The following is a 15,001-nucleotide window of genomic DNA, read 5'->3' as shown; positions in this document are numbered from 1 at the left end:
CAAGAAGGGATGGATAGGGTCCGTATAAATTAAATGTTCAATTAAATTATTCAGAAACTTCACAGCTACCTAGCTAGTCAAGTCTTTTCATTGATTTAAAGCTTCACTTATGCATAGGGTCACACTTATTTAATAAAACAATAACTGAAACCAACCCATGGTCACCATTTGGTTTGAAGTAAATGTTGTTGTACCCTCTTGTTTGTCTAAATTTCTAGTTTAAGTAGCCAGAAGAAAAAAAAAATTGTTTCAAAATAAATGTAATTTACACTCTCTAATGAACTGAGTGTATACTACACCAATAGTAATTAAGACTAGTTTAGTACAATTTTCATATCAGATCATTATTACATTTTTTAATTTGTATATAAAACCTTAAACAACACTAATTTTAAAATAGAGGAAGTAGTGTTTTTTTTTTTTTTGAGGGAGGAAGTAGTGCTTTTTAGTCGGTAGAATAGTTGTTGTACTTAATTATTGAATAAATTAAAAAAGAATTACATATACCTCTAAAAATTAAATAAATTGAATATTTTTGAATCTAATATTCCATTATATTTTACAATTTTACATATAATACAATTTTTATATTTATACTTATTCTTTTTTGGTCCTTGTAGATATCTCAATTTTTTCGTTTAGTGTTTCTAAAAATTTTCGTCAACTATTAGTCCCTCCTTTAAAGTAAACACATATGTAGAATTCATATTTTTTAATAAACTTTTGCAAAAAAAATTATAATATTATAAGAATCTCTAAAAAACAAAATTAGATTTTTTTTAACAAAACATGAATTTTTATGCTTTTGACGGTTAAAAATTCATATTTATTTTGTGTTTTGTTAATAAATTCTTTATTTTGTTGGATATTTTTTTTTTTAAATTTTCTACACATTTTTGCACAATTTCTTTATAAAAAAAAAATACAAAAATCAACTTAAAAACAGGGACCAAAAGTAGTGATTAAAATTTTTACAGGGATGAAAAATTGATTTTTTTTTTAGAGAAACTAAAACGAAAAGTTGGTATATTTATAGGGACCAAAAATATATTTAACTTTTTTTTAAGGAATTTCTATACTTATACTTATTCTTATAAAAGAGAAATTGCTTAACATATTATATAAAGTAAAATTTGATGATACACTTGTATGATTTTCGAGAAGAATAACTTCCTTCCTCCTTAAAAAAAAAAAAAAAAAAAAAAAAAACCTTACTTCGAAATTAGTTCACCCGTGCATCCCACAAACTATATTTTATGGTTATTAATAAAGTTAAAATTCACAATGATTTTATTACATAAAAATGATTTAATTGAATATTTTTTAGTATATTATTTAATTTGATATGGAAATATGGTTGATTAAGAGGTTAGTTAAGAAAAAACCGATGCATCCCAAATATGATTTATTTAAATTTATAATTATAACATGGAAAATGATAACTAATGCCTATAGAAAATAGGTTAAAATGAATCATTTCAAAATTAGAACTAGCTTTATTATTACTTTGAACACAAGGAAGCTTTTTCTGTTTAGCAATCACAAGACTCACCTAAGTTTCTCTCAATAGACTCTCCACTCATGTGTTTCCCATCCCCATGAATCTTCCCCAAAACGCACCAACTATTTCCCAAGAGCCCCCTCTTTTGGTTCTCCAAGATTCACATCTTGAAACTTTGAACCTCACCCAAAGACCCTCAACCTTTAGTATCTAAAACCCTAAAAGTTTCCTCCTTTGGTTTCCATGAGATTCACCAAGCTTACCCAACAAATGGGTCATGAAGTGCTTAAATAGAGTTCAGGAAAACGCAGCATCGTGCCACGTTTCGAGCCCATCGTGCCACGATGGAGTTGGTAGCAGTACAATACTTGATCTTATCTCCTGCATCGTGCCACGTTCCTCCTGGATCGTGCCACGATTTTTCCAGTGGCAACCCAAAAACTGAACCATTCAATCGTGCCACGTTGCCCTGCAAACGTGCCACAATTTTTCTAAACTTCAACATCAATTTTGAGTCAATTTTCAACAGAAGTATTTATTCATAAGCATCATTCTTTGATGAGAAAGATGACCTAGCCTAAAATGCCAAATAGCTGACTTAGGAATAGAAAAACATTATCAATGTAAACACTGTGAACTTTGTTATGTTTAGCATCCACTAGCAATTTGTATAAGCCATCTCTTTGCTCAGTCAAACCGATCATCCTCTTGGACCTTGAGTCCTGAATCAAACATTGAGATTAAAAAAGAAGACAATGCAGTTAGAATAATGACATAATTTGAAAACATAGATAAGATTCAAAGAAAAATTGGGTAAAAACAACACATTGAAAAGAGTAATATTTGGAGTTAAGCCGATAGTACCAGCAATCTCAGCAGAAACACAAGAGTCATTTGGAAGTTGAACATTAATAGGTTTATTCTTATGGAAACTACTAAAAGAGGAAAGAGAAGAACATACATGATCATTGGTCACCAGAATCTAAAAGCCATGAATTAAAATTAGTAGAAACAGGTATAGAAACATTATGTTTGACATAACAACTAGAGATTAAAGAAGAGGACAAGTTACCTGAAGAAGAAGGATCAAATGGTGAATGACCGTGGAAGCATGGGAGGTAATTTGATTAGCTAGATGCTTCTTTTCAGAATGGGGAGGAATCAAAGCTAAGAGACGGTCAAACTGCTCTTGAGTAAACATTGGTCCCGAAGATGATTGAACTTTTGATGGCTCTTCAACGTTTTCAGCCACATGCACATTATCAAGCAATGATTCTACATTATTGACAGAAGAATTTTGACCAAAATTTGGTGGGAATCCATGCTTCTTATAACAAGTATCAACAGTGTGGCCATGGCGTCCACAAAAAGTGCAGAGCTTGCTCTTATAGCCAGAAGAAAATGAAGATTTTCCTTTACCAGGGAACTTCTTTGAATCAGCAGAATTATCAAGAGTTGGATTCATCAAGATTACACTTTCAAACACATCTTTACTCTCTTCTTGTATGACTAAGGAGTAAACACGATTAAGGCATGGTAAAGGTTCCATTAACAACACTTGTGTCTGAACAATTGAAAATTGATCATTAAGGCCTGTGAGAAATTGTGGCAGTACTGGATCCTCTAACCAAAAGTCCTTACCATTACTCATGGCTAAACATTGGCACTGATAATGACACGTACATGTAGGAAGAGGATGATAACTCTCCAATTCGTCTCAAAGAATCTTCAATTTAGTGAAGTAATCAGTAACATATAGTGAACCTTGTTTTCAAAGAATTGATGCTGGAACGAAGCTTAGCAATACGAATGTGATCAGACTTGGAAAATTGTCTCTTCAATTCTTTCCAAACATCAACAACATTCTAAATAAATATGATAGATTGTGCAATCTGAGAACTAACATAATTCGCGATCTATGAATATATAAGATTGTTGCAATTTTCCCACACATGATGGTTAGGATCTTGAAGTGCAGGGATAAGAATAGATCCATCAACGAATTGAAACTTGTTCTTCACACCTAAGGCTCTGTGCATGGCTCGAGTCCATGACAAGTAGCTAGATCTATCAAGTTTCGGAGAAACAATCACATAATTTGGGCCTTCACTATGATGTATATAATATTCAGAAGCTTGATTCAAAGCAGGATTAGTGACTACAAAGGAGTCGATGTTTCGACCAATTTTTCTTTGAATCTTATTTATGTTTTCAAATTATGCCATCATTCTAATTGCATTGTCTTCCTTTTTGGTTATCAATGTTTGATTCAGGACTCAATGTCCAAGAGGATGATCGGTTTGACTGAGCAAAGAGATGGCCTATACAAATTGCCAGTGGATGCTACCTTGGAACGATTATTGGCAATTTTAGAGAGACTTGGTGTGTTTGTGGTAACTTTAACGCTATTCGTTCTCCCACTGAACGCAAGAGCAGAGTGGTTGGTTCTTTTATTGAAGATTATTCTCATTTCATTAAGTTCATTGATAGTAACATCCTTTTTGATCTTCCTCTTTATGGCAAAAATTTTACTTGGTTTAGAGAGGATGATGTTTCTATGAGCCATCTAGACCGTTTTCTTCTATCTGAAGACTGGTGCGCTATTTGGCCCAATATGGTGCAACGTGCTTTAAATCGCGGCCTTTCTGATCATTGTCCCATTTTGTTGTCTATGGATGTTGAAAACTGGGGCCCTCGTCCTAGGCGCATGCTGAAGTGTTGGGGGGACTAACCAGGTTACAAACAATTTGTTAGAGATAATTTGCAATCTTAACATGAGCAGTGACAGGTGTGATGTGGTGTTTGGGTGCATTATTTAAATACACCCAAACACAATCAATATTGTATGAAAGATTCAGTAAAATAACTTCATCAATGTAACATACAACAATCACTAATAGTTTTAAATACACAAACATAATGAGACTCTTTAGTTCACTTCGGATGAGAAACGACGAAACGTTACACCGAAGAAATGAACAATATTGAAGTACAAAGGTTCCCACAATGGAAAGCATAACAAAGTAGCAATGATGGAATATAATTACCAGACATTGTTTATACACTGTTTTTCATTTCCCCTTGTACAAGAATGGCTCGAACCTAATCACTTACAACACAACTTTATTCTTAGCCCTTTCAAAAGTTCTGAGATGAAAAATCTGAACAGTCTATCTGACCTTTAGAGGCTACACTAAACATTAACATATTACCATGTTACGTTTAGAACTTTCTTCTTGCGATAAAATTCTGAAAAATACCACTAATACGTCTACATTGTGGTTGTAATATAATTAGGGGGACTTTAAAAACCTTTATATTGCAGCTGCAACTGCAGGTGCCGTCTGTAACTTATAACAACCATGCTATTGAATCTACAAAACTAAATTCGTTCATCATCTGTGCATATTGAAACTGTATCCCAGTTTTTTTTTTGTTGAAAGGATCCCAACTTTTCTCTTAGTCACATTTTGTTTGTCGCATATACTAGTTTGGATAATCTTCTGAATATGAAATTCTATTTGATATTTTCCAATATTTATCCAAATCTTAGGATGCATTTGATGCATATTGATTGATGAGTGATGTATAGCATAGCAAAATGCTTTCAACGTGTTTTCTTATTCGAAATAAGGAAGATATCAATAATACAATGATACAACAATCAATAAGATTTGTTTAATTCATTTGAAATGAAAAACAGAAAAACAACCCAAGCAATAAATAATATTCAAGGATAAAGAGAAGTAGGGAACATCTTGAACGAATGCATGGAAAAAAATAGTTTAGTAGCCAATAGGATCACATAAAGCAGCCCGAGTTTGTAAAATTTGTGCCTCCTGTTGAGTGATGTTCTGCAAAACAGCTTCAGAGGAAGCCAATTTGAAACGCACCGTTTCAGATTTTTTATATATTTCTTTATTATTATTATTAATATTTTTTTTTTTATTTAAAAAAAAAGGATAGGAAGTATAGAAGATATATATAAAATAGATGAACCACCTAACCCCACCATATTTTCACAAGAACTTTCCAGTTCTCTCTTCCACCTTCTACTTCCATTTGCCATCCTTCACCCATGACCGATCCTTCTTCTTCTTCTCTCTTTCAATCACCAAATTCCTTCCAAAATTCAAACACTCATGAGAAGAATTTCATATCTAAGAAAACTTTTCCCTAATTCTACAAATATACTTGGGTAAAATTTTGGGATTTGGTTAGGTGCTCTAGAGAAAGAAGAGAGTCACCCATTCTTTGAAACATTTAGATTCTTTGAAGTTTTGAGAAACATAGAGTCATACTACCCAACAAGTACTATGGTGAAAACAATTAGTGGGTATATTACAATATTATGGGACCAAGGAAATTGCAATCCTGTGCCACGGTTTTGCTCCTCAAGAATCCAAAACCATGTTGCTGCAATGGAAAGAAAAAAAATAATAATAATAATGAAGAAGAAGCTTGAATCTGTTTTGTTGTGCTTCGGCTTTTCTTGAAATGGGTATGTGGGCAGCTGCTTTCAATGTTTCTCCTAGGATGGTTGGAGAACAAGTTTAGTTGATTCGTCGTATCGGTGAGTTGATGACGATCATTATCACTTATTTTAATTATCGCTATTATTGATATTTTGGTGATTTTATAATTTAAAGTATTTCTCAAAACGGGAAGCACACCCTTTGAACATTTTTCTTATCGTTGAAATTGATGTAAGGTCATGAATATTATTATGGTCTCTGTTTTGAACTTGTTTATGATTTATTGAGCAAATGTTTTGCAATCGAGATTTGGTTACATCTACTATGATATGAGTTTTGAGCTATGGAGAAATACGGTTTTGGTTTGAAAATTATTTTGGTACTATTATACACTCCAGTTGGATTTGGATTTGAATTTGGATTTACTTATGATGATAAGTAGTAGATTTTTCGATTGAGTTTTGATGAACCTATATTGACATAAGTTTCATTATGTTCTGAAATATGGTTTTAGACATGTGTTTTAAGAATGGTGTTTTAAAAATTACGGTTATAATGACGACGACCTAGGAGCACCTAGTATCTGATTTCAATTAGGTAGAGTTACCCCATTAGATGGAGCCGCCCCTATGGAAAGGCCGCCATTAGGAGGAGAGGGCTATCAATGAGAGGTAAACTCTCTAATTGAAATTGTTTTACACTTTGTTTTGAGTCGAGAGAAAAGAGCTATCCGTTAGATGGAGCCGCCCCATGGAAAGGCCACCATTAGGAGGAGAGGGCTATCAACGAGATGGAGCTAGTGCTCGATTCACCCATTTGATTATTTTCATTAAAGTTGGATTTCTATACTTTATTTAAAGTTGATTATTTTGGTATTATGAAATCGAATATAGTTTTATATTTTCTTTGAAGTGATTATTTTGATTCCATTTCATTAAGTCCGATTTTTATATTCTATTTGGATTTGATTATCTCGATTCCTTTTCATTATAATCGATTTCTATATTTTCTTTAAAGTTGTGGATTTGATTTCACTTCTTGACGACATTGAAATTTTGATAGTCTTATTTGGTTTGATAGATTTACAAAGTTTTATGAATTTTCATGGTACTGATTGTGAGTTTATTATATTTTTATACGGTTACTAGCCTTGTAAATTAAAAATTAGATTTGAGAAAAATAAATATTCGTGCCCTTGTGTGTTTCCCTTCTAGTTGGTGGTGGTTGTTGTCTCCTCACTAAGTCTTTGTGACTTACCCCTTCTTACATTTTTTTCAGATTCAAAGTCAAGTGCGTAGAAAGCTTGTAGCAGAGTTAAAGATATATCAATGTCATTCTTTTGGTAGGTCTCCTATATGTATGAAATGAATGGTCGATGTATCTGCAGCTATTGGTAGTCTAGAAATGAATTGTTTTGAATTGGACAGGATTTATATCTTGGATAGTATCCAAAATACAAAGGATACTCTGTCGAAATTTCATTGGATATCATTTTAAGTGAAAGTAAATTTGAAATTTATCTAAATTATAGTTTGTCAACTGTTGTTATTAGGCTTGCCGGACTAGGATGTTCTAGTTCGTGCGCCGGTCACAAATGTGAATTTTTGGGTCGTGACACAATTGATGCTTAAGATCCTCCACATGTTGAGTCAAAATGTGTTTTGAGTCCAACAATTTTTGCAATGCATCTTGAGAGACTTGTAAACCAGGCAACAAAACGCGTTTTTCAATATCATCCAACCATTCCTTATCAAAACCAAATTTGCGCACATCTTGTAATAACTCAACAAATTCAGAGTGGCTTGAACCTAACACATCCAACACACTATGAGTTTGGAGGAATTTCAATAGCTCAGCTAGGCAATTGTAGGCATAACCCTTGTATCTGTTACTCAATGAAGTGTCCTTCAAACGAACAGAAGGATGTTTAACAAAGAAATCAGTCAACAAAGACACGTTCTCATAATCCAAATGCTTCTTGGAGAGTAGTTGCTCAAGCTCCCTCTTGACAAGCAAAGAAGAACTGAAATCTTCTACTTTTTGAGAAGGAACCCCTGAAATAGGAAAGAAAAACTAAGCCTATTTGAGCACAACAAAGTTAATTAAAAATAAAATGCAAGCAATAAATACCTTTAGAAGGCACCGGAGGAAATTGAGATGCAACAGAAGTCGTGATCGAAGGAGAGGGCTTAGATTTGAAAACTATGATATCATCAACCTTAGGAAATTGTTCCTCAATATTTGAGCATACTTTCTTGAAAGCATCATCATTCCGAGAAACTAAACAAATTGTGAGAGAGGATAAAGTTCAAAATCAAAAGGGCGATGAATATCGAAGTAACATAAGAATATAAAAATAGATTCAAAGCATTTTCACCTTTATCATTGGTCTCTGTAGTAGCAATGAAAAATAACTCATGTCCATTTGGTCATCAAGATCTTCCTACACAGATTTAAATCACTAAATGATATATCATATCTTATAATGGATCAACCTCACTATATTTAACAATTAACACCATATATTATAGTTTGCAAGAGTCTGATTCCACTACAGATAAAATTAAAAATAGAAAACAAGAATTTCAGTGTCAAGCATCTACAAATATTGAGCAACAATTCCTGTTAACTTTGGATATAAGATTCAGAAGCAATCTTGTTTAAATGTTTATATAAAAATTAGTTTAAATCTTGTTTCAAAGGAAACCAATCGAATGGCAGTTATTAATGAAATAATGGGCCTGATGATGAACTTACTAATTCTTCATCGATTTGAGAAGGGTCCCCTGAAAGTATAAAAAAGAATCATTAGTCCTCTCTGAGTACACCAAATAAAGTTTTTAAAAATAAAATGAAGGAAAAAAATCTATACCTCCGGATAGCATTGGAGGAGATTGAAATGCTTGAGGGGAAGGGATGATAGGAGAGAGCTTAGATTCTGGAACTCTAAATTCAACATCCTTAGAAAATTGTTCCTCAACAATTGAGGTTACTTTTATAACAGCATCATCAATAGTGTTACTAGTTTCCTGCAAGTTATTAACATGAACTTCTTGAGTGGTAAGAGGCCTTGTTATGGAAATTGGAGGAAAAGATATGGCCATTTCGCCGTCACCATATTCCTACAAAAATTCAAGTTCAAACACACAAATGATATCATCACGAAGTCTTAATATTTTTTCTGGATTTGCCTCAATACATATTACTCCATCCGTTATTGATCTTTGGTCCTTTAGCTTTTTATTTTTCTCCCAAAACATTGGTTCTTTTAGGAAACCAATATAAAATGAATGATGTTTTTTCTTCTTCTTTTGTACAGTTACAAAAAACCAAAAGCATGCATTGAATGAAGTATTAAAATGGACTAAACCTGTCAAACTTTGTACTTTTTTAATATCTGTAGCCAAATCGAAAAGGACGAAAGATTCGGAAGGAGAAAATAGTGAACAGAATGGACAAATCATCACCCATAAATCCAACTTTTTCAAAATTCAAAAGCTGTAGATTTCGATTTTTTCTTCTCGATATATCGAAATTAGTTTAAGGCTTGATTCTTACAAATCCAATTCCATGGCCATTGAATCATAATAAAAAGACCAAGTTAATATGAAGGCATTGTTAAATAAAATAAACTCACCTGTAAGGATGTCGTTCTTCTCTTGGCATTAGATGTTGTAGTTCCTTCTTGAACACTTATTTCGCTAACCTGCTTAAAATTAAAAGGGTTAATTAAGTTTTTGGTCCTTATAAATATCTGCAGTTTTGTTTTTAGTCCTTATAAAAATAAATCATACTTTTTAGTCCCTACAAAATTTTTTGTTAGTGTTTTTAGTCCCTGTTAAATTAAAATTTGTTTAATTATGCTTAAACTTCTAAATTTTTGAAAGATTTTTTACATACATGTTCATAACATCGTAAGACACTCTTTTGTAATTTTTTTTTAGTTTTTTAACATGTAATGAATTAAATATGAGTTTTTCTTAAAGCCAAATTTTCAAGATTATATTAATGAAAATTTGGACCTAATAATAAAATTTTAAGTTACTTTTTTGCGGAGGAACTTTGTATAATATTCTAAGTAAGTATGTGAAAAATATGTTACAAATTTAAAAGTTTAAGCACAATTAAGCAAATTTTAATTTACAAGGACTAAAAGTATGTGTTGGTCCCTATTAAATTGAAATTTGTTTAATTATACTTAAGCTTTTATATTTTTAAATGATTTTTAACAGACATGTTAAGAACATTATAATAATCTCTTTTATTAAAAATTAGAATTTTTTAACATGTAATGAATTAAATATAATTTTTTTAAAACGCCAAAAATTCAAGATAAAACTAACGAAAATTTGGACCTAAAAATAAAATTTTGAGCTAATTTATTGTGGCGGAACCTTTTATAATGTTTTAAACAAGTATGTAAAAAATCATTAAAAAATTTAAAATTTTAAGTATAATTAAACAAATTTTAATTTAACAGAGACTAAAAACACTAACGGAAAGTTTTGTAGGGACTAAAAAGTGTGATTTATTTATATAGGGATCAAAAACAAAACTGCAGATATTTATAAGGACCAAAAACTTAATTAACCCAAATTAAAAAGATGTTTAAGATTGTAGTATAATTCAATTCCTGCATTGACAAAGTGTTAAAAAAAATACAAGCAAATCAGGGGAAATGCCTTTTGTATAGGTGACTCATTCTTTGTTATTGAAATGGCTGATAACGTTTCTGCTACATTTTTTTCAGATGTAGTAGAACCCTCCAACTAATTGCATATCATAAAAATGTAAGTTAATTCCCGTGAGCTCACTTGGTAAGGGATATTGCATAATTTATGCAGGGGTCAGAGTTCGAACCCCAGACACCCCACTTATTTATCCTTAAGGTGAATTCTCTAGCCGCTAGGCTTAAAAATGTAAGTTAGAATGTTGCACTTGAAATAAAATATATTTCTTTAAGTATTTCATTTTTATCTTTATATGCACGATGCAGTGGTACAATAATACATGATTTACCTGAGAAGGTTTGACGGCAGTATCAATTTCTCCAAATTGATGAAGTTGCTTCATCAATAGTTCATGGATCTGTAATAAGAACAAAAGCTTTAACGATCTTCCGCTATTAATTACATCCATTAAATAACTAATGGAATTTTCCATGGCCTGCAAATTACTTCTGAGTTTGTTGGTATTTTTAAATATGGAACATTTTCAATAAGTTCATTCTCTATCTATGGTGTATGTTTCCTTTTTTTTCATGGTGGTTGGATTGATATGTGGTAAGCACAGGATTTCTGGACTTCAATCGCAATCTCAAAATATTTACCTGTGGATCCGGACTCCTATGCTTCCATTTCAATTGTCGATACAGAATTCTCCAATACTGAACCAATTCCCAACCTACATCAAAATATTATAGAGATTAACATGATTATATAGTAACTCAAGCCTAATAAAATATAAACTTCCACTCAAGCATATTGTTTATCTATCTGCCTAATAGAATCGTTCTCTATCTTTGTTATTATATAGGTCACTACATCTTAGAAATACTTATGCATGCATACCTCTTACCGCTACTTTAGAAGATTCAATTGTTTATATATCCTTTAAACAAATGGTATGTAATAATTTACAGCCAACATTAATAGTTTTTAAGAATATTGGATAGAGTGTGTACCATAGCCATAGGCATAGCCAAACTTGCCAATAAATAAATCAGAAATATCATATTCGAAGTCTAGTGTTGATGCTGAAGTCAGAGATAGTTTTTGACAATTCAGTATGAAACGATGTTTTACAGCTTGAAATTGAATTCCCTGGTCATGACTGAGGCTTGGTAGATTTTCAAATACTACAAGTTTTAGATTTGGAATCTCCACTTTGTGATCATCACTTTCACTTACAAATATTTCCTCTAGCTCATCTGCTTCTCTTATCACTAGAGCCACTAAATGGGGAAGCTCTCTAAATATGGAGATTGGAAACACATATTTCAACTTGTTACACTTTACTACAAAAATTGTATTTAACTTTGGGAAGCATGTCTTTGCTGTATTCTCCAAATCATCTTCAAAAATATGCTTCAACTCGTTGCATTCTTCAATTCTCAAAGTAAGCAACTGTGGTAGATACCTTATTATAGAAGTGGAGAATACAATTTTCAATTTTTCACATTGCTTGATTTGTAATTCTGTAAGGTTTTGAAGGGAAAACGAACTGTTGGGACCCACAAAAAGGCATGTCATCATAGGCAGAACATCCAAATCAATGACTTTCAAAGCTAAGTTCATTTGATGTTCATTTAATTCATTCAGACAAATTACTTTGGAGTTATTCTTTACCACGAGTCTCTTCAGAGCGAGAAAATGATCCACAATCCCACTCAATTCCTGCAATAAATGAATGTGAAATGAGAATAACAATGTCCTGTAAGTACAATAGAGATAATAAAAAGCTGTGAAGTTATTTGAGATATATACTAGAGTGTTGATTCAAACTCACAATTTCTCCAGACTTAGACACGCCATGTCCAATTTATAATGACCCGTTGATATGCTCAACCGATATCACGAGAAACATAATTGTAATGAAGCTTAGGAATTAGCAAAAAGAAAATCTTCTATTCTTAACTTGAGCGCACTTTATATTTGTAATGAATCTAGAAAAACTAATTGAACTTTTTGTTTATGTTGATGATATTATAGCTACATAAAATAACTTATCTGAGAGACTACGACTCAAAAATAAGTTATCATTAGAGTTTGAAATGAAGGACCATGAAAGAAGTACTCCATTTCTTAAAATTGAGGTAACTCACTCAAAGAAAGGAATTTGTATCTCGTGAAAAATATGTGTTTGACCTTTTGGTGGAAAAAGAAAAACTTTGAAGCAAACCTAAGACCGTTATTTTTTAGGTGGTGGCCGGGAATCAAACCCCAGACTTTACGTATTTTATGCATTGTTCCAACCATTTGAGCTAAGCTCACGATGACCTACAAGTGTTATTTAGTTAAACTAATATTGTTATATTATAACGTAAAAATATTACATTATAAAAAACTTCCCATATATTAAAATTATTTCACTTTTTATTTGGATTAAATTATTATTCATTATAATGCAACCAAAAGAAAGTAGTACATTATTTAATTAAATTAATATTGTTATTTGTCATTATTCAACGTTTTCAGCCACATGCACATTATCAAGCAATGATTCTACATTATTGACAGAAGAATTTTGACCAAAATTTGGTGGGAATCCATGCTTCTTATAACAAGTATCAACAGTGTGGCCATGGCGTCCACAAAAAGTGCAGAGCTTGCTCTTATAGCCAGAAGAAAATGAAGATTTTCCTTTACCAGGGAACTTCTTTGAATCAGCAGAATTATCAAGAGTTGGATTCATCAAGATTACACTTTCAAACACATCTTTACTCTCTTCTTGTATGACTAAGGAGTAAACACGATTAAGGCATGGTAAAGGTTCCATTAACAACACTTGTGTCTGAACAATTGAAAATTGATCATTAAGGCCTGTGAGAAATTGTGGCAGTACTGGATCCTCTAACCAAAAGTCCTTACCATTACTCATGGCTAAACATTGGCACTGATAATGACACGTACATGTAGGAAGAGGATGATAACTCTCCAATTCGTCTCAAAGAATCTTCAATTTAGTGAAGTAATCAGTAACATATAGTGAACCTTGTTTTCAAAGAATTGATGCTGGAACGAAGCTTAGCAATACGAATGTGATCAGACTTGGAAAATTGTCTCTTCAATTCTTTCCAAACATCAACAACATTCTAAATAAATATGATAGATTGTGCAATCTGAGAACTAACATAATTCGCGATCTATGAATATATAAGATTGTTGCAATTTTCCCACACATGATGGTTAGGATCTTGAAGTGCAGGGATAAGAATAGATCCATCAACGAATTGAAACTTGTTCTTCACACCTAAGGCTCTGTGCATGGCTCGAGTCCATGACAAGTAGCTAGATCTATCAAGTTTCGGAGAAACAATCACATAATTTGGGCCTTCACTATGATGTATATAATATTCAGAAGCTTGATTCAAAGCAGGATTAGTGACTACAAAGGAGTCGATGTTTCGACCAATTTTTCTTTGAATCTTATTTATGTTTTCAAATTATGCCATCATTCTAATTGCATTGTCTTCCTTTTTGGTTATCAATGTTTGATTCAGGACTCAATGTCCAAGAGGATGATCGGTTTGACTGAGCAAAGAGATGGCCTATACAAATTGCCAGTGGATGCTACCTTGGAACGATTATTGGCAATTTTAGAGAGACTTGGTGTGTTTGTGGTAACTTTAACGCTATTCGTTCTCCCACTGAACGCAAGAGCAGAGTGGTTGGTTCTTTTATTGAAGATTATTCTCATTTCATTAAGTTCATTGATAGTAACATCCTTTTTGATCTTCCTCTTTATGGCAAAAATTTTACTTGGTTTAGAGAGGATGATGTTTCTATGAGCCATCTAGACCGTTTTCTTCTATCTGAAGACTGGTGCGCTATTTGGCCCAATATGGTGCAACGTGCTTTAAATCGCGGCCTTTCTGATCATTGTCCCATTTTGTTGTCTATGGATGTTGAAAACTGGGGCCCTCGTCCTAGGCGCATGCTGAAGTGTTGGGGGACTAACCAGGTTACAAACAATTTGTTAGAGATAATTTGCAATCTTAACATGAGCAGTGACAGGTGTGATGTGGTGTTTGGGTGCATTATTTAAATACACCCAAACACAATCAATATTGTATGAAAGATTCAGTAAAATAACTTCATCAATGTAACATACAACAATCACTAATAGTTTTAAATACACAAACATAATGAGACTCTTTAGTTCACTTCGGATGAGAAACGACGAAACGTTACACCGAAGAAATGAACAATATTGAAGTACAAAGGTTCCCACAATGGAAAGCATAACAAAGTAGCAATGATGGAATATAATTACCAGACATTGTTTATACACTGTTTTTCATTTC

At 32.4% G+C, this 15,001-nt stretch overlaps 1 protein-coding gene and 1 long non-coding RNA gene across 3 annotated transcripts; one reads left to right on the top strand and one right to left on the bottom strand.

The window, feature by feature from the left end:
- Window positions 1-5,501: 5,501 nt before the first annotated feature.
- On the top strand, window positions 5,502-7,501 carry LOC11446534 (uncharacterized). The gene is made up of 2 exons (XR_003010461.2): window positions 5,502-6,074; window positions 7,255-7,501. It is a non-coding gene; the product is annotated as an uncharacterized lncRNA (long non-coding RNA).
- On the bottom strand, window positions 7,468-13,077 carry LOC11440170 (uncharacterized). 2 transcript variants are annotated; one of them, XM_024779628.2, is made up of 9 exons: window positions 11,660-13,077; window positions 11,306-11,379; window positions 10,996-11,064; window positions 9,614-9,682; window positions 8,849-9,005; window positions 8,734-8,762; window positions 8,354-8,419; window positions 8,107-8,256; window positions 7,468-8,030 (listed from the first exon to the last, which is right to left on the bottom strand). In XM_024779628.2, the coding sequence occupies exons 1-8, from the start codon at window positions 12,270-12,272 to the stop codon at window positions 8,179-8,181; spliced, it is 1,155 nt and encodes a 384-aa protein (XP_024635396.1). In that variant the 5' UTR covers window positions 12,273-13,077; the 3' UTR covers window positions 7,468-8,030; window positions 8,107-8,178. The 2 variants fall into 2 exon arrangements, with proteins under 2 accessions (XP_024635396.1, XP_039687281.1); XM_039831347.1 differs by having other exon boundaries at window positions 8,849-9,098; window positions 11,660-13,076.
- Window positions 13,078-15,001: the final 1,924 nt, after the last annotated feature.

Source organism: Medicago truncatula, chromosome 3 (genome assembly GCF_003473485.1).
Source record: "Medicago truncatula cultivar Jemalong A17 chromosome 3, MtrunA17r5.0-ANR, whole genome shotgun sequence".
In the NCBI taxonomy this organism is placed as follows: domain Eukaryota; kingdom Viridiplantae; phylum Streptophyta; class Magnoliopsida; order Fabales; family Fabaceae; genus Medicago; species Medicago truncatula.
The sequence above is the reverse complement of the archived record's forward strand: the minus strand, read 5'-3'. Positions and strand labels throughout refer to the sequence as shown.

What these genes read in the sequence shown, in the direction of transcription:
- LOC11440170 (XM_039831347.1), bottom strand. Translation starts at nt 12,272, where the DNA reads ATGAACTTAGCTTTGAAAGTCATTGATTTGGATGTTCTGCCTATGATG. An exon ending in ATAGGAGTCCGGATCCACAG is followed by an intron (nt 11,065 to 11,305) that starts GTAAATATTTTG and finishes TTCTTATTACAG; the next exon opens with ATCCATGAACTATTGATGAA. An exon ending in CTGCCGTCAAACCTTCTCAG is followed by an intron (nt 9,683 to 10,995) that starts GTAAATCATGTA and finishes AATTTTAAGCAG; the next exon opens with GTTAGCGAAATAAGTGTTCA.